Here is a 25,553-nt window from a genome sequence, read left to right as displayed (position 1 = left end):
GGGGGGGGGGGGGTAACCAAAATAGTCCCAATTCAAAAGTGCTCCGCAATGCTGTCGGAAGCGTTGTGCACAGGGCTTCAAAAAAGAATGGAGACGAGCATCATTCTGAGCTTTCACCTTGGTGTTTTCCTGGTCCACCAAGGCCACACGAAATAAAAGTCCTGCTACATGGAGTGGATGGGGGAAGGGGCGCTGCTAAGAAGGAAATACATTTCATCCCGCACCCTGTCTTAATCATAGTCCCCTGCTGGTCCCTATATGAAGCTCTGGGCCCCCCCTACTGCCCTGATCTACTCCCGATTGGCCTTTTTTTTCGTTACATCAAACAAGTTCTGTTTTCAAGCGAAGCAGGCATATATGACTACTGGTTTCAGGAAGAAAACAGTGGTGAGGCCCAGCCGTGGCTCAGACGGCTGGGCACTGGACTGCTACAGCGGCGACCCAGGGTTCAATTCCGGCCCGGGTCATTTGCCGATCCTTCCCCGTCTCTGGCTCTCTACACTCGTTTCCTGTCTGTCTGCACTGTCCTGTCTCAAAATAATAAATGCAAAAAAAAAAAGAAAACAGTGGTGTGTATGTAGTGTATAAGTCTATGCAAACCAGATGCAACTTATACCTGCTTCGAATGCATTGAAAGTGTCTGAGGTCACATGAAAAAGGCCCATGGTTGTGGCACAGCGCGCTAAGCCCCCCACATTAGGGCTTGCATGCCCAGGGGGCACCCACGTTCGTATAGGGCCTGGGTCATTTTCCACTGTCTCTCTCTCTCTCTCCCCACTAATTTCCTGTCGCTCTTCGTGGTCTCGGTCAATAAAGGCCCAAAAATCCAATAAAAAACATATTTGAAAAAAACAAACAGGCCCATTAGCAGCGCCCCTAGAAGAAAGGTAACATGCCGTCCGTGAAAAAAAGAATAACTGAAGTTGCTGCAGCTCTTGTTATTGCCAACCAGTCATGTCAGTAGTAACCATTTACAGGACAAACATAGGGTTGCCAACTGTCAATGAAAAAAATATGGGACACTTCATCGTGCCGGGGGTCTGGGGGTCGTCTCCCAGAAAAGTTAGCATTTCTTAGATGAAATGTCCTGCATTTTAACGTCCTGTGTCCCGTTTCAGTTCAATACGGAACTTTTTTCTCTAAATACAGGACGATTCCGTATTTCAAGGGACGGTTGGCAACCCTAGAACACCACGTTACAGAGAGCAGACATCATCATTTCCAAGTACAATCAACAACATCATGGCACTTCATCTCAGTGAGACACTCTGCCGACCCAACTAACATGTGACCTGGTCACACCGCTGTGTTAGCACTGCAACACCTTTAGCCTAGTATCCATCTCGTAAATGGGGTTAAGGGTATGTAACTCAAAAAGTACAAAATAAATAGAAAATAATCAAGTTTCACACTATATATTATGGCATTTCATATTTCTGAAGGAGCGCACACGCAAACTTATATCTTTCTTGAAATGACAACATGAAATTGTGTCCATGTACTTCCTTCATGACTTTCTCTTAACACACACACACACACACACACGCGCACACACAGAGACACACAGAGAGACACATATACACAGACATACACACACAGACACATACACACAGACACTCAGTCAACTCCTCAGACACCAGCAGTGAAGCACGACAACACAGTTGACGGCACTGTATCCTGTGTAGCTGAGCGTATATACTGTACGTACAAAGAAGGTGGTGGTCTGCGAGACAAGAGAAGAGAAGAGTAAAGATTAGAAGCCCCCTGAGCCGCGTTGGTGAGTGGCCTGTGGGAGGCGAAGGCTATGTGTTTCAGACGCTTGGTCTTTACAAAAGCTGTGGGTCCAAGACAATCTGTGTGTGTGTCCACCCGTCTGTTCCTGTGGCCTCCAGCCTTGTGGCGCGAGGTTCAACGTCATCGAGTTTTTATTTCATTATCTCGCACAAACATAAATCAAAGGTCTCATTCGCTAATTTGCAATTGGGATTCTGATGAAGAAAAAGCCTCCAAAATGCCACTCTGCACTGGTTGACAGCGAGGGAAACCTGGGGTGCGTTTCTCAACATCGTTGCTGACCAAGTAAGCTACTTACTTGGTTGCAATGCAATTTCCCATTGGAAACCAAGCACGTTGCTAACTGATTAGCAATGATGCTTTCGAGAAACGGGCTCCTGTTCTCAACAGGGCCGACACTGAGACTACAGGCCACAGGAAAGGACAGAAGGATAAAGACTGACTTGTACCCTGTGTGTTTCAGATGGTCTGTCTTTACAAAAAGGTCAAGTGTGGCCAGTGTAGGGGGGGCTTCCATAGTTGACGTGAGTAACGGGAGCTAACGAGCGCTCACACCAACAACAGCGCTGCTTACGCACATTACCGCGTCCTTCACAGCGTCTGCTCCGATGACACTACATTTAACACGCTTCAAGTGTCAGAAACTGAGAGGGCGCGTCGGACTACGCATTGACGCCTGATCAATGGTGGTGCGATGCGTTGACTTGCGGAGAGTCACGTATACGTTGACTATGAAAGCCCCCTTGGTCGTAAAGTTGTAGGTCGTACTCAGGATACGTGGCAATCGAACAGCGACACGCGCACACAAAAGGCACCGTAATGGACTGAGGAGAGGCAGAGTGGAACAATCCCACTTGGATTTGGAGACTGCTGCAGAGACCCTACCAGTGTGACAGTCACACTTGGGCAGCTTGCATCACCAGTCGTGTTAAAAGAAAAACTAGAGCAAAAAAACTGAAGTAAAATAGTCGTGTCTCAGAGGCAAAACAGCAGACATGTGCAAATCAAACTGTGCAATTCTTACTTCTGATCTTTTAACTTTCTCCTCTTTCCCTCTCTCTATCAACTCAGCAGTTCAGTGTGTTTCTGTAGAACGTTCTACCTGCCTCAATGGGCCCTACTCGTTGCCCCCTGTCTCTTTGTATCTGTAAAACAGATTAAAAAAACGCTGTAGAACTGAGAAGCAGGTTAAGCACCATTGCCTTAAACAATCTACATGCATGCCAGTGCAGAACAGAGAGACAAGATAGTCTCCACTGCCTTGAGCCATTTCGATTTCTGCTGGCATAGAAAAGAGGGACAGGTAAAGCACCACTACCCTTAAGCCATCTCCATTTCCTGCTTTGGGTCACAAGAGGAACCTTCTACCTTGGCACATTCCCTGCCTCTGAGTTTTGGCACCTAAAGACACAATTCACAATTCCACACTTCCATTAAGTCCATAGGAAGGCAACATTGGAACGGATTAAATGACTACCTACACAGCAGGTTGACAAGGACCCAGACGAGACAAGGTCCCGAGAAAATCCTCCCGTGCCAAAAAGAAAACGCATGTGGGCTGGTAATACAGGCACACACACTTCACACTCACAACAAGCCATCAAACCTGATCACAGATGATAATGTGCAGAACCTTCTTCTTAGAAGTGGCAGATAAGCCATTGTCCAGTGATGCCAAGGTGACAAAAAAAAACGGTCACTGAGGCTGAATCCAGAATGTCTTTATCCTGCACACAACTGTACATCCTGCATTAACTCACGCCCTATTTGCAACCACAGGCAACCAGGAACTTATACGTAGTGCTTTTCCACTTCACAAGTCTAGCTAGGTAATGACACACAACTTACAAAATGCAAGCCAAGCTTCAATTGGCATCTCTGTTTTGCTTCTCCTGTTTTGGTTCTCCTTTCGGGAATCCCAATATCCAATAACACAACAACAACAAAACCGTATGCCATTTTCACAGCTGATTAGTGGCCGTTTCCAATGGCTTGCTTGGTTTGTCTTCAATCGTTTACTCCTACTGGACATTCCAATTTCACCTAACCAGACCTGAAGTTCACAGGAGTGTGCGCCGGTTTTCAAAACATGAATGGCACACTTTGTGGTGAAAACTTGAGAGAGAAAGAGCGAGAGAGCCTGAGTTTCCTCCATCTATCCGACATCCATCTCCAGCCCCTCTGGACTAACCCAGCTCTCGCCAGATGGACGTACTCCCGCCTTGCTCCACACACACTCTTTTTTTTTTGGCGTCATGTGTTTTGTGTTATGCGGCAGCTATATGTACTATGTCCAAGACAAATTTTCCTCAGGACGAATAGAAAGGATTTCGAATCTCTTGAATCTGGACCAATCACCGTACGGATTACCTGTCCGGTGGCATTATGAAGAAATCCTTGCACGTGATTAGAGAAATCACTGGTCTGTCATTCGTAAGGACATGCTACTTCAACCCACTCACAGATTCAACAATACAATAGAAATGACAGAATCAATGCCACTCGGCGGATTCTGATTGGTTCGTCATCTTCCAGGCTGGCTGACCTTACCGAATAGGGAGCTGCTCCCAGGTCTGTGAGTGGAGTTTGTGGAGCAGTGCAGGAATACACAGATCTGGCGGGAGCCAGGTTACCTCTGGACTACTACAAGCCCCATTTGGCTCATCCAGCCCAGGGCAACAGAGGGGCCCTATGGCCATACACACTGTATATTTGAGGCACGGATTTAAAATGACACCACAGAATTTTTTTTTTTTTACGTCACAGTCTACGTGTGGACATTTTAATGCTTTAAAAACGAGATGTCCACCTCTGAAGTTCTCTCACTGCCTGAATACCCGCCTCATCTCTGGTCCATGTGACGACACCTTCATTTTTAAGTGCTTTAGTGTTGAATGAGAAAGCTGTGCACAAACAGTGAAAGAAGTAAAAAGGTCCAGCGTTTTTTAGTTGTTTTTTTTCTGTGTCAGGTGAAACACCCACAAATGCTTTTTTTTTCTCTGTTCATCATGGCTACAATAGTTCTTATCACTCCTGAAACCGTGTGGTCCTTTGATTAGTGTTCTTTTTCTCTTCCAAAAATTGGAAATGGTTCAGTACACAAAGGAAGGCTTTTATTCCTTTGTCCTTTGACATCAAACAAGGTGCACCTGTCCCTCCCACTCGGAGGAGCTGGTGCTGGGCTGGTCCGGATCCGGATCCGGGTCTGGGTCCGAGTCAAACTTGGAGGCGTCCGACTGAGAGTGAGAGATGGTGGGGTTGCTCACAGACGCAGGGTTGGTGTTGGTGTTGGTGGTGGTGGTGGCGTCACTGTTCTTCCTACTGGCCCGCAGCGATGACCCGGGGGAATGGGGGAGGCCGAGAGGGTCAAGCCCAACCAGGTGCAGCTGAGTGGGCCTGGTGACAGCAGGGGACACCCCTACCACCACCTCTCCTCCTCCTCCACTACTGTCCATGCTGGAGAACTGCTGATAGCGGTCAGACCCCGAACCACCACCACCACCACCGACACCGCCCTCTTCAGGCCAAATGTGGAAGCGCGGCTCCACCTGAGGAGAGCGCGTGGGGAGGGTGGGCAGGGAGGTGTGGAGGCCGGGGTGCTGCGGGGGCAGGACGACGCCAGGAGGAGGTGCGCCAGAGGAGGAGGAGATGGCGGTGGTGGAGGAGGAGGACATGGAAGAGGAGCAGAGCGGAGGTGGCACATGGTGCGCCGCCAGGTTCTGCGTGTTCATGTCGTGGAACCACGCCATGATGTTGCCCATGAGGTTCTCGTCGTCAGGGTCGTCGTTCTCGTTGATGTTGTTGTTGCTGGCGCGATCCGCCGCCGCTGCCGAGCTGGGAGCCTCCGTCGCCGTGGTAACGGTGGCGATGGTGCTGGTGCTGCTAGCGACGCTGGAGGCGTTGTTGCGGTTGGCGCTGCGCTGCGCCAGGCTGCGGGCCGCCTTGGGCTTGGGGTGGAAGTTGAGCGGGTCCTCCACGGGGGTGGGGTGGTGGGCGTGCGGGTAGGCGTGGCGCGTGGGGGGCGCGTGGCGCGGCGGCGGCGGGGGGTAGTGGGGGTACGGGATGGCCGTCATGGAGGTGAGCTTCAGCAGGCTGTTCTCCAGCTCCAACAGCTCGGAGCTGCTGTGTGCCGCCCGGGGCGTCTCGGGCACCACCGGCCCCCGCCGCAGCGAGTCCAGACGGGAGGGCAGCGAGCTGCCGATGGCCCCCAGGGACGACACGTTGTGCAGCAGGAGCTCCGGCGCGTCACCAACACCGCCGATGCCACCGACGTCGACACTAATGCCGCCGCCACTGCTGCCGCCGCCACTGCTGCCGCTAATGCCACCTCCACTGCCACCGTCGGCGTCACCGAGGCGGCGGGCTCGGCTGACCTCCTGCAGGGACAGCTGGATGGCGTGCAGCAGGTGGGGGTCGTCCTCCTCCAGGGAGCCCTGCAGCTGGGGAACGGGGGGGGGGGACAGAGGTGTTCAAGGTAGGATGGTGGCCAGGTATAGGTGGAGTAGGTATTGCAACTATGCTGCTCATTGAAGCTGAGCTGTCTATTGCCAAATTTGATGTTTTCATTAATATTTACTAAATAATAAACTAATGTTTACTAATATGACCACAATATATTAAGTTTTGCAGCTAAAATTTCTGGAATTTAAAAATGGCAGACATCGAGAACATCCACCTTTCATTCATGATAAGTACAATTTTGAATGAATGAATACTTTTGATGGTAGAGCTCGTGGGAAGGTAACATTTGTGAATGGCTGAATGAATTCTGGTAGGTGGCAAGTTTGAGCCCTGAGTGACAGACTGCACAGGAACACCTTAGTTACACAAGCTTTGACCAACCACTTCAACTGTGTCTGAGGTAAACTCACCATGGGCAGGCCTCGGTGGCTACCCATCAGCTCATGAGGGTCTGTGGAGAGGAGAAGAGGACAGTGAGTGAGACATTGACACATTTGCAACTTGATCGTAATGACGATATAGCTGTATCATTGTATATACACACACAACATGCCATGTTTACCCACAAATGATAACTGATACTATACAATGCGTCCTTTTTTGATGTAAAATTTGAATCAGCGTAGCTGCAACAATAAACAGCTAAACAAAAGGATATAGGTCACAAATGTACATGATTACACAAATAAAGCAATTGCATTCCACTATGTAATGATTGTTACGTAGGGAATTAACGATGAAGTACACTTAGACCGATATACACACCAATATATAGTGAATCAGCTGGCTGTGCAATATCTTTCATGTTCTTTTAATATGTCAAAGCTTTGCCCCATATCAGCTGAGATAGGATGTTTCCACGGCAACACATACCTAGGTTGCCCTCGCTGACATCATCAGGTTCAGGGGTGTTGCTACGCAGGCTGGACACATCTCCTCGACGACGCCCGCGGTGTCTCCTCCGGTACTGGAACTCTGCATACTCCTACCCAGGGCACAGACAGGTGAAATCATAGAGGGACAGGCACAAGAAGACCGGTCAAATCAGAGGGCCAGCCACAGGAACACAGATAAAACCATACTGCTCTAAAAGATACTGCAGTTACTGTACATTTGACATAGCCAACGGGAAACAGGGAAACATTCGGACCATAAGGCTTTGCCACAAGATAAAGGAGGTGTTATTGACAACCATTTTCAGTCTAAACTCAATTTCGACAAAATAGATAGTTACTGCACTTTGCCTTTGTAGGGCAGCATAGAGGGCCAGGAACACATGTGAACCCATTAAGACAGAGGACCACAGGTGAACCCATTTAGATAGAGGACCACAGGTGAACCCATTAAGATAGAGGACCACAGGTGAACCCATACTCATGAACGGCGTGACGTTTTCCATGTGCGTTACGCCCATTTATGGGGGAAAACAACCCATGCAAGTCAATTGGTGATGTTGTGGTTTAATAAACGAAAGATACGGACCTGTAGACTAGCGTTGTTCACGCGCAACATGCCGAAAACGTGTTGTGTTGCCGGCTGTTCAAATGATATAGCCAAACAGTCGTGGCTGAAGCATGGAATGTGTTCATTTAGGTTAGCCGATGTAGCATGTAAGTCAATGAGACATTCGGTTTGTTTTCACCCATATAGGGGCGTAACGCAAATTTAAGAGCAAAGTACCCGGATGGCCGTTCATGAGTATAGAGGGGCAACTATAGAGGAATAGACACCGGAACACGGGTCAAAACTACAGAATGCGTGATGACGCTCACCTCAGGAGATGCGAAGCCTAAATACTCCCAGTCCCACGTGCCTCCAGCAAAGCTGAGATGGAAACAGAAGGAAGTCAGGACAAGTTGCATCACTTGAAATACGTCAGGAAAAAAATGTCTGCACACTTCTTACAATCCCTTCCCAGTTTTGTTAATGGCTTGCACCCATCAGTCGCAAGTGTATGTGTAACCGATAATTGGTAAATATTACGAGAAATACAATCAGCATTATAGACTGTGGCTTTTAGGCGAAGGTGAACTGTCTCTCCAGCTCCTCAGTGTCAGGGTCAGATTATGGGTTCAAGTGGACCCGGGCCCACAATGGTCACCGGGACATGCACACACCCGTACGGCAAGGCCCACACACGTGCACGCACGCATGCAAACATGCACAGGCACACACACACACACACAGTCCTGCCGACGGGGGGTGCAAAGGGGTATGTTGTCCCAGGCCAAGGGACCAAGGTGATCCAGAATTGGGTCCCCATTACACTGTGTGAATTGGGTAGGATGACTTTGGATGACTTTGTCCTGGGCCCAGTAAAAGCTGTCAGTGGCCCTGCGCACACACACACACACACACACACACACAAGCATACACGAGCACACACACGTGCACACACACGTCCGCGCCCGCGTATGCACACAAGCACACACACTCAAGCACGCGTGCACCTTCTCCGGGGGGCGTCTGGGGAGTCGTTGGGTGCCACACCCCTGGCTACCGAGGCCAGGAACTCCTGCCGCTTCTGCTGCACCTGGCAGGCGGCGCGGATGATTCGCAGGCGTGGCGTTCGCAGGTACGGCCGGTTCACCTTCTGAGCCAGGTCCTCAGTCACCATCTCCAGGTCCGTCTGCAAGCACACGGAATACACACAAGCACACAGCTGAGCGATGCTTGTGGAATGGGCACACAAAGAGGAGAAAAGGTTATGATGCACCGAAACACACACAAAGATGAATACTGCATACAGCACAGAGAAACACACCAAGCTAAGACTGCATATATCAAACACAATGCTTATATGACATACACTTAAAAACAGAAACGTGAGCAAATGCATGTACACGGATTCAGAGCTAGACGAGGAAAAAAAACCTACATGAGAAAAGAGCCTACAGCAGTGGTTCTCAAACTTTTCCCATCATTCCCCCCTTCGGAGAGTCTGGATGCTTCCGAGCCAACCGCCCCCCAAGCCACAGCAGTACTCGCACAGACTGATTTTACTATCGCTGCGCGGTGCAGAATCAAAGGAAAGGTGACTGGTGATATAAAACAAAGAGGGAAGTGGAATGCAGATGTGTGTTCATTTCCTATATGACAATTAATAATATAATATTTATAATTATGTATATAATGCTTAAAACGTATTGGCTTATTGGCGAGACAGGAAATCCTTTCCTTGGGGGGGAGCTCAAAAATCAGATGTCACACGCCCCCCCTGTCATGCCTCTGCGCCCCCCCAGGGGGGCTTACGCCCCACTTTGAGAAACACTGGTCTACAGTGTTTGCCAGCGAGAGTGTCCTCCAGTACCTGCATGAGTTCAAAGATCTCCTTCTTGGTGCTCTTGGGCTCCAGGAAGAAGCCGTAGGGGTACGACCACTTGAGGATGCGCCGAGTCTTCAGCAGCTCCTGCACCGCGTCCTCTATGAAGGTCGTATCCGGTGCCTCTCCTTGACCTAAAGCATACCCACATTCACACGCACGTGCGCGCACACGCACACAGTCCACGCACACAGTCCATGCAAGAGTCAGTAAACTAGGCAAGGAAAGGCAGCTACCCTCTCTTTTCACTGACTGGTTTTAAAACTTTTCCATTTCGAAGTTTTTCTTTTCTTTAGCAGCTCCTGAACCGTGTCCTCTATGAAGGTCGGATCAGGCACGTCTCCATGCTACAGTCAGTAAATTAGGCAAAGAGGCTTTTCTTTCTAGGTCTTGAGAGGCACCTACATCGCGTCCTCTATGAAGGTTGTATCAGGAGCTTCTCCCTGTCCTAGTTGGGCAGTAATTGCAATGCACAGAGGTTCCCAAACTTTTCATTTTGGACCTAAGAATATTTCCGCGACCATCCACCTCCCATTTTCCAAATGCAAAAACATACAGTATTTTTTATTTAACTTTAAGGTAAACCACAGGAAAGGTAAATAGATGAGGGGAATAGTGTTACTAACAGTGTCTGGAAAAGTCACAAAAGCATATATTCAAGGCAAACAGTCAAGTTTGGGAACCACTGGGAAAGCAGTTAGTGTCAGGCTTGAGGCCTGAGGGTTGCCAGTTTGATTCTATGACTGAGGTACCCTGTGCGTGCCACATTCCCGCTGCTCTGCTCCCTTGTGATATTTGGAATATTTTAAGAAGAATAAAACGCTATGGCCCTTGTTATCTAGGGTGTCTTCGCTTCAAGGGTAGTGCGAGCAGTACAACTGTATGCTAAAATTGGCTGGTGTTTTGCACATCTCAAAATTTACTATGGCATGTTGAATGGTTACTCACGTGCAATTAGGACTTTGCTCAGCTGTTCCATCTTGTCTTTGGCTGTTTTCAACAGACGTTGCTCTAGCTGCAAGAGACAAGTCCAGACTTAGCATCAGCAACTGAACAACCCAATGATGTTGACCATGAACGTCAATGCAAATGCATGATTGTGTACTACCTGGTAGCTGTGCTCGTGGTTCTTAAAGCGAGAATAGTAGTGCATGAACCGGTCGAGTTCCTGATAGTTCTTGTGCTTCTTCTCTGCCTGAAATGAAGACAAGACATCAGAAATACATTTCAGATTTAAAAAAAACTGTGCATCTCCACTGTTAAGGTGTAGGACAAAGGCTGATTCATTCTGATTGGCTAAGTTGCCATGGCGCCGCATTGTTTGGCTGCCTCTCTGGTAACTCCGTCAAAACCGTGCAATTTTTTCATCTTTTAAATCTATTTAGTCCATATGAAGTCAACATTTCGGACAGATATGATGATGTGTTTATAGAAAGCACTTTTTAGTGCTATTTATTGCCGTCTGCATTTTTGTTTTTATTTCTTAATCCAAATCGATGTTGTCGGATCACCGCAGCGCAACGGAACTCCATGGAGATCAGAATGCGCATAGCCTACCAACCGGCCTGGCAGAGAAACAATGTCATCCCGACAAGCCTTGCACTACTGACTACAAGAGGTCACGGACACCAGATGAATGGGGACCATCACAGTGTTGCCTATAGCGTGAGGTGAGAGCATGCAGTTTTGCCACCCGCGATGTAGTCTCATCTCATCTAGCACCGTATCCACCCGGACCCTCGGACACCGCACAGCTGTCTGCTTTGTAAAGCGACGCGTCCAACTCTCGCCTCGATCGACACATCTATGGACAATCTGACATCTATGGACATTTTCTATAGGCCTACTGCTTATTTATTTAATGTGTGTATTTATGTTCACATTTTAAGTCTTATGATCTCTGCACGGTGTGGAGTTGTACCAGAACCGTCATTTCACTACAAGCTGTAACCTTGGTTATGGCTTTGTATGTGACAAATAAACTACTCTACTCTAAGTCCACATATTTGAAATCCTTCCATTTCATTTATTCCATGTGAGAATGTTTCAACTGTGATGTTTTCTGTTATACTGCCATGGGTGTGTGTGTGTGTGTGTGTGTGTGTGTGTGTGTGTGTGTGTGTGTGTGTGTGTGTGTGTGTGTGTGTGTGTGTGTGTGTGTGTGTGTGTGTGTGTGTGTGTGTGTGTGTGTGTGTGCTACCCCACCTCCGTAGTCATCTCTTTGCTCTGCTCCTCCACCTGCTGTATCTGTTCGTAGCGCGTGCAGCGGTAGTAGCCCCCAGTAGAGGAGCTGTGCTTCTTCCACTCCTCCAGGCAGATCCAGCAGAAGTCATACTTACACTGGACATTACATCACAGGACACACACATACACAAACACACTAGATTAATATTCATAGAACACAAGTCATACTTACACGGGACATCACATCACAGGACAGACACACGCGCACACGCGCACACGCGCACACGCACACACACACAAGCACTATATTAATGGTCATAATTATATATAGCAATATGCTGTATATACTAACGTATACAAAAGCACTTGCGAAGTGTATATACAGTACCAGGGGTTCCCAACCTATTCCAACTTGAGGCCCACTTGAAATTTCCCAAATATTCGTGGCTCACCTCTGACCCAGTAAACAATACAACTCAAATGAATAGTCGGTAACACACACAAAATATTACTTTGGCTTTTAGAAAATGATTTCAAGGCCCACTTGGAATATTTTCAAAGCCCACCAGTGGTTGCCTGGCGAGTGGCGACACCATCCTACGTACTTCCACCCACAGATTTTGGCTCTGTACATAGTCTGGCCCAACCGGCTCTGCCAATCACCAAGAGTGGTGAGAGTGGTGACGCATAACTCACCCGCGGAGTCCGTTGATGATTGGTTTAAGTAACACTATTCACATTTTTGTCTTGTTATTTGCATGCAGTATCGTAACAGTCATGCTAATAAAGCAGCACAATTTGAATTTGAATTTGAATTCGGAACTCCAATGATTTTAAATTGCAGAGTAAGGTCAGACCATCTCCCACCCTCCATGGAAACTGATTCCTCTTAGCTTGTTCCAGACTGTTTGACGGAGTCAACAGTCGGCTTTCGCCCAGGCTACACCAGTGGGCCCTGGCCCCCAGTTTGATAACGGCTGGTACAGTAGATACTATTTAGGCCACTACAGTGACATGAGGCCTGACCTTGGCACACTGCATGTGGTTGCAGCCCTCATTCTTCTGGATGGGAGACTTGCAGTTGGCACAGGGTTTAGCGTTGCTTAGCAACCACAGGCAGTTAGCAGCATCCTCATAGGCCTCACTCACACCGGCCACTGTAGAGCAGAGAGAGAGAGAGAGAGAAAGAGAGAGAGAGGGAGGGAGAGAGAGAGAGGGGGGGGTGAGAACAAGAGATAGAGCAAGAGTGAGAGCGAGAAAGAGAGAGAGAGAAAGAGGGAGAGAGAGAGAGAGAGAGAGAGAGAGAGAGAGAGAGAGAGAGAGAGAGAGAGGGGGGGGGGGGGGGGGGGGGGGGGGGGGGAGGGAGAGAGGGAGAGAGGGAGAGAGAGAGAGGGGGGGGGTGAGAACAAGAGATAGAGCAAGAGTGAGAGTGAGAGTGAGAGCGAGAAAGAGAAAGAGGGAGAGAGAGAGAGAGAGAGAGAGAGAGAGAGAGAGAGAGAGAGAGAGAGAGAGAGAGAGAGAGAGAGAGAGAGAGAGAGAGAGAGAGAGAGAGAGAGAGAGAGAAGTCAAGGTGAATACACTATAGACACACACACTGGCCATGATGACTGGGGTGATTAGAGGTCAATAACTAAAACAACTCTTGTAGAAAAGCTGTACTCTCAAGTGGAATTCTTGTCCTTTTTATTTTAGTGGGTTGGCATGACAAACCAACGTTTCGGCCTGAGCCTTCTTCAGCGTCTTGCATCTAGAAGGCTTAGGCCGAAACCTCTGTCTATCATGCTAACCCACTAAAATAAATAAACAAGAATTACTCTCAAGAGTGTGGCTTTTCTACAAGAACTGTAATCTGTTCGCTTGCACCCAAAAAACATTTGTAAAAACAGTTTGGAGTTGAGCGCACTTTCTAGGACAAAAAAACCCTAAAAAAATTGAATAAATAAACAAACCACAACACACCGTACATACCATCAAAAGGCACTAGTTAGACATTGGGCACACTGCCCACTACAGATCAAATAGAGACCAACCAATCATTGATTAAAAACAGTTTACCACCAGCAGTCAATGATACAACAGTATAACGAAAACAACAAACAAACACAAACAGCATTGCAATTGTACATAATGAGCTTTTTTATTCGTTATCCTTCTACATATACATTCTAAAACAAAGTGTGAAACTCTGAAATTAAAGGAACATGTGTACTAGCATATGTACAAACATACTAAGACATTAAAATGAGTGAAAGTGTTGGTAGTATAGAGTAGTGGAGTGTGTGTACTAGCATGTGTACAAACATACTAAGACATTAAAATGAGTGAAAGTGTTGGTAGTATAGAGTAGTATAGAGTGTGTACTAGCATGTGTACAAACATACTAAGACATTCAAATAAGTGAAAGTGTTGGTAGTATAGAGTAGTATAGAGTGTGTGAGACAGTAGCAGCTACAGTACATAATGCCAGGCCCATGCGCTGACAACAAAGAAAGTTGGCGTCTGCGCCTTAACTTAGAATCGCTTGCTGCTTGGTGCGACTGCTCACCAAAAATAGTGATACTAGGACAGTCAAAAAAAGATGAGGCGCACACAAGGCTTGCAGGTTGAAAAAGTCTATTGTGGCCGACAAATGAACAAAAGAAGTCAGTATGGAGACTTTGATAATGGACTAGGTCCGAAATGTTTGTAGCTACAGATATTTTCCGTTGACTTCTATTGTTAATTTGTCAGCCACAATACACTTTTTCAACCTGCAAGCCTTGTGTGCGCCTCATCTTTTTTTGACTGTCCTAGTAGCGCTCCTGACAACAGCATGGGTCCATTATGGAGTGCAATAGGTCCCTGCTGACCCTCCCGGCCATAGACATGACACAGCAGAAACGCCTGTCTGACTGCAACCAGCTGAGTAGGCACTAACTGTTGTGTGTGGTGTGTGGTGTGTGTGTGTGGGGGGATTGTATGCTCCTCTGTGTGTGTGTGTGTGTGTGTGTGTGTGTGTGTGTGTGTGTGTGTGTGTGTGTGTGTGTGTGTGTGTGTGTGTGTGTGTGTGTGTGTGTGTGTGTGTGTGTGTGTGTGGTGTGTGTGGTGTGTGTGTGTGCAATTATGTGCCATTGTATACGCGTGCGTGTGTGTTCGAGTATGTGTGTTCATGTGTATTTTTCTATGTGCGTGTATGTGTGTGCATATGTACTGTATGTGTGCATGCATGTGTACATGTGTGTGTGTGTGTGTGTGTGTGTGTGTGTGTGTGTGTGTGTGTGTGTGTGTGTGTGTGTGTGTGTGTGTGTGTGTGTGTGTGTGTGTGTGTGTGTGTGTGTATAGAGAGGGGTGCATTCTTCAGGCCACAAACCAGGGTGCATTTCTCTTTCTCGAAACAATAGTTGCTAACTCCATTACACTTGGTTGTTTGCAATGCAATTTCTCATTGACATCTACCCAAGTTGCTAACTGGCTAACAACTATGCTTTCGAGAAACGCACCCCCAGAGTTGTATTATACTGTAAGTACATAAGGTCGAAGTAGAAGTACTTAGCAGATGCAATTACAACACTAGTAGTATGATATTAAAGAAACCATGCAATATCATACCACCAGTGCTGTAATTACATCTGGAAGAGTAATTACCTCTACTTTTACTTTATACAACTCAGCCACTTCCTGTAGAAGTGAAAGTGAAGTGAAAGTCCAAGTGGGAAACTCATACTTGGCGTGACTGGCGCTAACCTCCTTCATACCTCACTCGCGACGATGGCTATAACTCCCATCGTCATTGTGACACAGCACTCCACAGCACACAAGTGCACACTGCACACAACAACATTGCATTCATGCCCCACCCGTGCAAGGGGGCAGCCCCCCTTGTGCCCGAAAGGGAGTAATGCGGCGGGACGGAGACATGCTCAGGGTACCTCAGTCATAGAGGAGGATGGGGGAGAGCACTGGTTAATTACTCCCCCCACCAACCTGGCGGGTCTGGAGTCGAACCGGCAATCTTTGGGCTACAAGTCTGATGCCCTAATCCAGGGGTGGGGAACCTTTTTCATTCGAGGGGCCACTTCAAATTCATCCGAGGGCCTTAAAAGTCCTCAGAGGGCCGTACTCTGAACACAAACCAGGATTTCCCCCTGCACTTAAGGCCAATATTGAAGGCAGCCACCTTTAAAACAGTCCCCACCTTCAACAGGTCCCCTGAATATAAGTTCTTTGTATTGCAAATGTATTTTCTAAGATTCCTTTACAAAATATATCATATTTTATGTGAAGCTGCTTAACATTGGAGACACTGACGAAGGCAACAGCCAAAACGTTTGTCTACACTTCTGCTGCTATGTAAATAATCAAAAATAAAAAAGAAGAAAAGAAGAACCCGAGTGCGATCCACTTTTTCACCTTCCAAGCTGCTTAATATTAAAATTATATCGGGGGCCGGATAAAACGGCTTCAAGGGCCGCAAACGGCCCTCGAGACATAGGTTCCTCACCCCTGTAGCCCTCGAGACATAGGTTCCCCACCCCTGTAGCCCTCGAGACATAGGTTCCCCACCCCTGCCCTAATCTCTTACCCATGACTGCCCCAATAGTGTTCTACCATCTTGGTGCTCAGACAGAGCCATAGAGGCAGGATGGATAAGGATGCTTCATACTGATTATAAAAATAAGTTATTACTATGTGGCATCATTAAAGCATGCATTGTAGCAATGTAATATGTTACGTGCATGTGAAATGTGTGTGTGTAATATACAGTATGTGTAATGTGTGTAATGTGTGAAATGTGTGTGTGTGTGTGTGTGTGTGTGTGTGTGTGTGTGTGTGTGTGTGTGTGTGTGTGTGTGTGTGTGTGTGTGTGTGTGTGTGTGTGTGTGTGTGTGTGTGTATGTGTGTGTGTGTGTGTACGCTTGTGCATGCGTAACGTGTATACAGTGTGTGTGTGTGTGTGTGTGTGTGTGTGTAACGTGTATATGTGTGCATGTGTATGTTTGTGTGTAAAGTGTGTGTGTGTTTGAGTGTGTGTGTGTGTGTGTGTGCATGTGTATGTTTGTGTGTAAAGTGTGTGTGTGTTTGTGTGTGTGTGTGTGATATAGTTGACTCACATTCTTCTGGCCTCATTTGGTTGACCTTCTGGAGCCACATTTTCCACGTTTGGCAATCGCACGGCTCATGGGCCTCTCCCTGGCACTCCCTGAGGACACACACACACACGCGCACACACACACACACACACACACACACACACACATACACACAATGGGCATAAGTACACACACACACACACACACAACATGGGCATAAGTACACACACACACACACACACAACATGGGCATAAGTACACACACACACAACATGGGCATAAGTACACACACACACACACACACACACACACACACACACCATGGGCATAAGTACACACACACACACACACAAACACACACACCACGTTCATACGTACACACACACACACACACACAGACACACACACACGCACGCACGAAAAAACGTGAAAACACACAAGCACATGGAAACACATCCCACAAAGTAACACACACATGCACGAAAACACATCCCACAAACACACACATGCACGAAAACACACGCTGGTATGCACATGCATGCACGCACGCACGTACGTACGCACGCATGCACAAAATACACGAAAACACACACTGGTACATGCACACGCACACACACACACACGAAAACACACACACACAAAACTTGCACGCACACACCATATGGCATGTAGCAACATAGACTGTTTTGATTTGATTTTTTTTTTAAATATCCATGTGAATGAGCCAACTCCAGGATGGTTTCTCTAGTTCCAAGATGATTTCACTAGCTTCATCACTGGCTGTCCATAGTATGGCTTATATTTGTTTCACATTATTAGCACACGCAATGTACAATTCAGCCTTATGATCAAGTTGTATAATTTAGCACTACGATCAAGTTATATTCCAAAATCTCTCCATATTGTTGCCCACTAGGGCCGGTTTAACGCACTGACTAGATATGGCTGCAGCCTAGGGACCCCCACCTGCCAGGGTCCCCCTGATTGAACAAAAGTGAAACATTGCACTAAAAGATGCAATATTTAAGTGAAGTGAAGTGAAGTGAAGTGAAAGCCCATTGGGAAACTCCAACTCCCATTGTCATTGTGACACAGCACTCCACAGCACACAAGTGAACACTGCACACTGCACACAACGAAATTGCATTTATGCCTCACCCGTGCAAGGGGGCAGCCCTCAGTGGCGCCCCATGGGGAGCAGTGCGGTGGGACGGTACCATGCTCAGGGTACCTCAGTCATGGAGGAGGATGGGGGAGAGCACTGGTTGATTACTCCCCCCACCAACCTGGCGGGTCGGGAGTCGAACCGGCAACCTCTGGGATGCAAGTCTGACGCCCTAACCGCTCACCCATGACCCATGAAAACTCATCTGTTGTGTTTAGTGCAGTTGGTAGACATAGTACCCTTTATTCCTAGCTCCTAATTATGACACTGTCTATGTACATTTTGTCACAAAATTTGCCTTTCAGGGGCCCCCCACAGCAACCTGTAGCCTAGGGGGCCCATGGCATCTTAATCCGGTCCTGTTGCCCACATTGTGTGTGAACGTGCCGCTTCCGTGGCCTAACACTGCCCCACCCCAACAAAAACAAAAACCTGAACAAACAAACAGTACAGCAGTAAAAATAGCATGACAGCTCTCCCTGGCCGCCAGCAGTGCCTTGGCCGGTTGGCATGGCGACGGGCAGCTCCTGCTACTGACCAGCAGAAGAGGTGTCCTCGTCCGCAGTCCACGGCGGGCGCCTGCAGCAGCGGGCAGTTGAAGGGGTTGGCAGTGCTGGCAGCGGGGCCCTGGATGGAGAGGCGCACCGCCCGGTCGCACCCGGCCCACGGGCACCAGCGGATGGCGGGGTTGTTCTCCACAAACGCCTGTAGGGGGCGCAGAGGAGGCGGTCAGATTTTAGTTTGTTTTTGTTTTATTTATTGCCCGTTAAAGAAGCTGTGGCTATGTCATGGTCAATACAGGTAATACAATTCACTTGACATTAAAAAAAACAACAATGGCATAAATAAATGAAGAAATACATGAAATAAGTGTGTTCACATCAATACAGTTTAGGAGGCGGTGAGATGGGAGAGGGAGAAGGCAAGGCAAAGCATGGCAAGGAGAAAGGTTTGTAATGTTTGTAATAAATTACGTACATAATGGTTTCAGGAAGAAAAAAAAACGCAAAAATAGATAAAAGCGAAGAACAATAAATCTACACCCAAACGGCGAATGAAAAATACATTTAAGGTACACGAAAGACCCATTTAAGGTGAATAAAAGAAACATTTAACAAACCAAATATAAGTAAAAGGGGAAAAAAGATTGAAAACTATAGTAGGGAACCAGAAGGATAAGCATTGTGACAAAAGGGAGGATGTAGATGTCACACACGAGGGTGATGACAGGGCCAGGTGGCCAGCCAGCATGGTCTCCTCCCTACAGGAAGCCCTTCCTAGAGCAGTCACGCTTATGGCACACTGTAATTGCATACAGCACCAACAATATTACATACAACACAAAGCATAGATCTGAATTACATACAATGCGTATACATGCATATAAATCTGATGAGATACAGAGTGATATACCTGCGATATGTGTATTTAGACCTGTACTGTCACTTAATTCCAGATTTACAACAACTTGGAAAACAATTTAACCAATAGTGTGTTACATTATGTAATTTTATGTTTTTAATCTGTACCATAAGATTAGGATTGGGTTTAGCTTCAGCAGTCTCTTGAGGTATGCACAGTGTAACTATGTAGTAGACCTACATTGTACAAATATTACAAGTTATTACAAACTGCAAAATGTACCTAGGGTATCCCATGTTTGAGAATACTGTGAGGTTCTGTTTGACTTTTAGAAAACAGTGAGGTTCTATTTGACTTATAGAATTCTGTGAGGCTCTGTTTGACGTTGAGAATACAGTGAGGTTCTGTTTGACTTTTAGAATACGGTGAGGTTCTGTTTGACTTTTAGAATACTGTGAGGTTCTGTTTGACTTTTAGAATACAATGAGGTTCTGTTTGACTTTTAGAATACTGTGAGGTTCTGTTTGATTTTTAAAATACCAGCCAACTAGCAAGTCAACTGTGGCAGGGCAGAGCAGGCAAGAATTTTTGTTGTCTTCCGAGCCACAAGATGCCTCGTAGCATATCCTCTGGGATCAATAAAAAAAAAATCTATTTATAAGTGTACAATCGCTGCTGCCTGTGGGTTTGTCTGACAAGACAGTCGGAGATAAACGGCCTCCACTTGGTGGACAGCTTACATCTCAGCAGCATATTCTGAAAATATACAGTATATCTACCAACAGAGCTGTGCAGGCAAAACATCAATACCAATCTGAAACAGCATTCATAAGCATGCTTTTCTGCCTATTTGGACGGTCAGAACTGCTTTACTACTGGAAATGTGATTCCATCCAAAGCAGGATGCATCAAGTCACATCAATGAGCAATGTTTTATTACATTACACTGTACAGAGATTTTCGGCCAGCGTGCATCACAGAAACCTGACAAAAATGGCAAAACAATAATTTGGGATAAAACCCTGAAGATGGACCTCAATGCAACACTCTGAATACTTCTAAATAAAGTAAACAACCATTTAAAAGAGTTACACCACACTCAGTCACAACTATAAAAGGTGCCAGACATAACAAACATGTGAAACAAAAAAATGTCTGCACACACTAAAATCCCTTTTCCTTTTTTTATTGACATAATGATGCTAAAAAGATTTCTTCTTTCATTCCATTACCTCTACATTATGTCATCTTTCGTTTGTAGATAGACAATTGTATTCTTCTTGAAACATGTTGAGCGAACAAAGACAAAGCATGTTTTAGTGTTGCTTTAAATCCTACATAATAGCTGACAAACAGAACATCATACTGGAACAGGACATCAATACTGGAAGTCAGGACAGACAGCATTCATAATAAGAGATGACAACAAAATTGAGGCCCTGACCGTGGCTGAAATGGCTACGGGACTGTACTGTTACGCAGGGGACCCAGGGAGTCATCCCCCCATCCCCCCCCCCCATCTTTCTCTTCCATTACTTTCCTGTCAAAATTTTCATCGTCCTATGTCAAGTAAAAGTCCATAATAATAATTCAAAAATAAAATAGATTCAAATTACCTTGATGTCAAACTGCAGGTAGCGCTTATCCATCTCTCTGGAGACCACCCCCTCGATGACCTCCACGGGGACCAGCTGGAAACACTCGTATGCCGGACAGAAGATGTTGTGCGCATCCCCCTCCTGGATCTTCAAGTTCAAAAACCTACCATGCAACAAAATTTATTTCCATAATTATGAAGACTCATGTTTTGGTGATGCTTTCGTGAAGCGGTTATTTCAAGACTTTATTTCAAGAGCATGGAGGCATTTTGGCAATGTCAGGATTCTTTGACATGCTGCTTTAAAAATGTGTCGCTCATCGCAACCACTGCAGGCAACCAATCGGAATGTCGGAATGCTTGCATCCTGCTTCGTTTCTGTCTAACTTTGTCGCTTTTTGGTCTGAAATAGTCAAGTGACCCTTTCTGGGCTGCATGTAGCTTTTTTTTTTGTTTTTGGGTTTTTTGCCTTTATTCGGACAGGGCAGTAAAGATGGAGACAGGAAACAACTGGGATAGAGAGATGGAGAAGGGTTGGGGAAATGAGCCAGGCAGGATTTGAACCCTGGTCCTCATGCGCAAGGTTTGCCTGTATATGGTATGGCCCCAGCTTCATGTACCGTGCAAATCAATAATGATGAGTACATACCCCTTTTGAAAAGTCACATTTTGAACAATATTTCAATAAACACATGTTATTTACAAAATGTGCTTAGAGTAAGATCAATAGAACCTGTGAAGCTTACCACAGAAAATGAAGTTTAATTATATGACCTAAATGACATATTATCCCTTTTTTGAAGTTATGGTGGTGCAAAAGTGGGTACACCCCAATGAAAGTCTCAGGAAGATACATTTTAGTAATTTAATAAGCATCCAATTATTGATGTGCACTGTAGCTTTTTGTGTATTCAAAGGCCCCAAACTTAAAGTAGTTTTTGCCACTTCGAGTGAGTTCAAAGGGTTAGTAGGAACCATATTCAGCAGTATGGGACTCACCCTTCCCAGCATCCTCTGCAGAACATGTGAGAGCACGGCATGTCCACGGGTTCCTCAAACATGGAGATGCCACACATACATATCCCACACTGGAAAACAAAATAAACAACAGGCACAGAAGGTTATTGCATGTGATAGACTGCACACTACCATTTGACACACCTCATTGACCGGGCCGGGGGAAGTGTTGGTTTGTCTGGGACCACCCATATAAACGAGCAGGTGGGCATGAGAGAAAAGGGGGAGGTGAAGTTGGCCAGAAACTGAACATTGACAACCTGACATCCTCTTTTGACTCGCAACAGCCTCTCGCACCCACAATACAAAATTCTGTGAGTTTTTTATCCATCATGGTGCCGCACCCACTGCCCATGCGCACCACGTCCTCAGGCTACGCCCCCGTACTACCCCGTGGCCATTGCATTTTCCAGCAAGAAAGCGTTCTTCTCCAATTTACGTTCTTTGCTCCCAACCATCAGGCCACGGCTGCGCCATTAGATATCTCATGGTCATCTCAGGACTCATAAACAACACCTGTGGCCATGTGACTATACACCAGAGCTCCTCAACCTTTCTGGATCTGATGGCTACCAAGGCCTACCCACAGTCTACTTGTTTGTTCGAAATTGTCTTGACATCGTTCTAAAATCACACCATGATTGAATGATAATTTGCTTATAGGTTATACAGAAATATTCTTTACAGGTTATAAAGAAATAATCTCATATTTAAATTAAAAAAAATATTAAATGTGACTAAATTCTTGTCATAATCACTATTTATTAACATCCTTGGTGTGGACACCGCAGAAGCTCCTGGTCACCCGCAGGCACCACATTGGTGACACCAGCTAGATACAGGGACCATAGTGGCACTGTATTAGCAAGTGTCTCTCAGTGTCTCTCTTTGACTTGTAGGCAATGTTCCCATCTATTCAATCCCTAGATCAAATTATCCATTTGTAAACAGAGCAGTTATCTCTCCATTACTGTGTCTACTCAGTACCACTGAATTGCTGCCTCGCTTCCTGGCACTGAAATCTCTTTGTCCAGTCAGATTGCCAACTGCAGGGTAGGGCATAGCCTCCGAAGATGGCGATAAGGTCTGAATGTGTAGATTGTGCTGGAAGCAACTATCGTCTTTCAGGGAGTAGACACAATAAGTCATTGTGGAGAAAATGTGTGTTAAGTGGCAGTGTGTGTGTGCGCGTGCGTGCGTGCAACGGGCCAAAGTAGCAGATGAAGTGTCATTCAGTGCTGTAGCTTCAGCTGTTGAGGACACTCAGGTCTTCCAATGCAATACATCTACAGCTGGTCTGGGCATCCCTCTGTGCAATACAGGGCTTTCCCATTTGTTAACAATCCCTGCCTGCGTGCACAGCAAGGGATCCCTCTTCAACCTCTGATTGTTGGAAAATGCTGTCACTCAAAAAATGCACTCACGTGGTTGGCTGCTTAGCATCTTGCCCCTCATCACATCGTAAGGATGGTATAAAAGGCACCGAAAGCCAAAACCATACCGTTCACACACATACCGAACCATGACATGCAAACTGCGTTTTACAGGTATGATTCTCCCAAAAATTTGCATTAGGCTTTCCATTGCTAGACACCCAGTCATACTTTTGAATGGTCATGCAACACTCTCTCAATTCCCCCTGAGACAGGAGAAATCCGTATTCACCTCTTAACTCTTCCTCCTACAATGATGTAAAAATCGTCATTTGTAAGAGTGTAAGAGAGGTGGATTTCTGTTGAGACTACAAGCCTTTTTCCCACCCTTTCAACCCTGTCCATAGGGGGTTGGACCTAATGCGTTAACAGACCTATCACAGAAATCACTGGCATTGAGGCTCCAGTAAGTCACTGGCAGAGCTGCCTGGGTGTGGTCTGTGGAACTTGAGCATTGCAATGCATTATGGGGATTGTTGTCACAAATCCATAAGCACTAAAAAGTCATTTTCTGCCTTTTCTCTGCCAATAAGGCACCAAATTAGAAATGTATGCAACTATTCTACAACATATATGACCCACTTTCAATACATATTCACATCTCCACCAGTGGAATGCCCCTTTAAGGGGGCAGCCCGAAACAGCGCCTCTAGGGAGCTCTGCGGTGTGGCAGTACCATGTTCAGGGTAACCGAGTCATGGAGGATGGGGAAGAACACTGGTTAATTACTCCTCCCGCCAACCTAGTGGGTCAGGAGTTAAACTAGCAGCCTTTGGGATACATGCCTGACAGCCTAAGCACTTATCCATGACTGCCCACATAGTGTTCATTTAAGTAAAGTAAAGTTTATGTTAAGTAAAGTAAAGTAAAGTAAAGTAGCTCCATAACAAAGTTGCAAAACGCACACAAGAAGAGCTGCTGCCGACCCACAACACCACTTTAAAAGAAAGGAAAAAAGGGGAGCACAGTCCTGAGTTGTAACTAAATGTTTAATGTTGTGGCAACAAGGTCTTCCTCAGGTCACACGGGCCGAAACGTTGAAACAACAGTAAACATTTAGCTACAACTCCTTCTTTAAAAGGTGCACTGTGTAATATTTTTAGTAGTCCTCCCCCCCCCAGAATTCATGCTGCCCTTTCACAAATGTTACCTTTTCCATGAATACTGGCAAAAATTGCACGTTTCATACATGAAAAGGTGGATCTTCACCATGTCCACCATTTTGAATTTCCAGAAATAGACATTTTTAGCTGCAACACTTAGCATTTTTTTTAATTTACTTTACTTTATTATTTAGTAAATATTCATGAAAAAAAAAATCAAAATTGGCAAAAGGCAGCACTGTTTCAGTGAGCAGCATAGTTGCAATACCTACTCTGGTCACCATCCTACACAGTGCACAGTACTGCAGCTTCCAATGGAAAATGCAGAGAAAATGGACTCAAATGCCTGTATTTCACCAAGGCCCCCAAAATGAGTAGAATCTCGGTTGCCGCGTTACCCATCAGTGTGTGGGCAAGTTCAGTCTGTGAACCTTTGGCTCCAAGGCCGACTCATTATGTAGCTTCTAGCTAGCTTATTACTGCCAGAACTCCCTCGGCTTTACAGATTTCACAACAGCTCGTTCTTGGAATTACAGTTCAATAGTGGATTCTGGGTGGTTTCCTAAGCATGCTTAGTCGACAAGCTGCTAGAATGAACCTCCACAAGACTGAGGTATTGAGAATGTACAGATTCATCTTCTCCAAATTTGATTTTTTTGAATGATAGTTAAACCCCACTTGTTAAATGTATTGTGCAATTGCCCCAACTGTTCCAGTGCTTTCAAAACACTGAATTCCGTACAAAGAGAGTGGCGTTTCAATCTTTTGAATATTACTCTTGGATGTTGTCCCCACCTGTACAGCACCGTTGTCCCCCGGCGTCAGGCTGATCTCGTCAGGAGAGGTGACGGTTGAGCGGGTGTTCCGTGGTGTCCGTGGCGACGGCAGCGTGTCCCAGTTGTTCTGTCCACTGGGAGGCGGTGTGGGCATCTGCACTCCTGAACGCTGGCAGCACTCCTCAGCGTTGGACATCCAGGCCTCCAGAAGCTTCTCCCTGTCCCAGTCTGACATATGCACGCAACACACACACACGCGCACAAGTACAC

At 46.3% G+C, this 25,553-nt stretch overlaps 1 protein-coding gene across 3 annotated transcripts in view; it reads right to left on the bottom strand.

Annotated features, from left to right (window-relative positions):
- Positions 1-3,500: 3,500 nt before the first annotated feature.
- Positions 3,501-25,553, bottom strand: part of ankib1b (ankyrin repeat and IBR domain containing 1b) — a 35,021-nt gene continuing 12,968 nt past the window's right edge. For 2 of the 3 annotated variants that reach the window (XM_063185957.1, XM_063185969.1), the window contains 15 exons: positions 25,303-25,511; positions 21,954-22,042; positions 20,974-21,118; positions 18,534-18,700; positions 16,852-16,940; positions 12,788-12,918; positions 11,783-11,917; positions 10,686-10,772; positions 10,526-10,592; positions 9,566-9,711; positions 8,706-8,884; positions 8,028-8,079; positions 7,129-7,240; positions 6,666-6,706; positions 3,501-6,233 (listed from right to left, as the gene is read on the bottom strand). In XM_063185957.1, coding sequence (XP_063042027.1) covers positions 4,929-6,233; positions 6,666-6,706; positions 7,129-7,240; positions 8,028-8,079; positions 8,706-8,884; positions 9,566-9,711; positions 10,526-10,592; positions 10,686-10,772; positions 11,783-11,917; positions 12,788-12,918; positions 16,852-16,940; positions 18,534-18,700; positions 20,974-21,118; positions 21,954-22,042; positions 25,303-25,511 — 2,954 coding nt within the window. In that variant the 3' untranslated portion in view covers positions 3,501-4,928. The remainder of the gene's footprint in view (positions 6,234-6,665; positions 6,707-7,128; positions 7,241-8,027; positions 8,080-8,705; positions 8,885-9,565; positions 9,712-10,525; positions 10,593-10,685; positions 10,773-11,782; positions 11,918-12,787; positions 12,919-16,851; positions 16,941-18,533; positions 18,701-20,973; positions 21,119-21,953; positions 22,043-25,302; positions 25,512-25,553) is intronic. The other variant, XM_063185963.1, reaches the window with a different exon arrangement.

This window comes from Engraulis encrasicolus, chromosome 2, assembly GCF_034702125.1.
Source record: "Engraulis encrasicolus isolate BLACKSEA-1 chromosome 2, IST_EnEncr_1.0, whole genome shotgun sequence".
In the NCBI taxonomy this organism is placed as follows: Eukaryota; Metazoa; Chordata; class Actinopteri; order Clupeiformes; family Engraulidae; genus Engraulis; species Engraulis encrasicolus.
The sequence above is the reverse complement of the archived record's forward strand: the minus strand, read 5'-3'. Positions and strand labels throughout refer to the sequence as shown.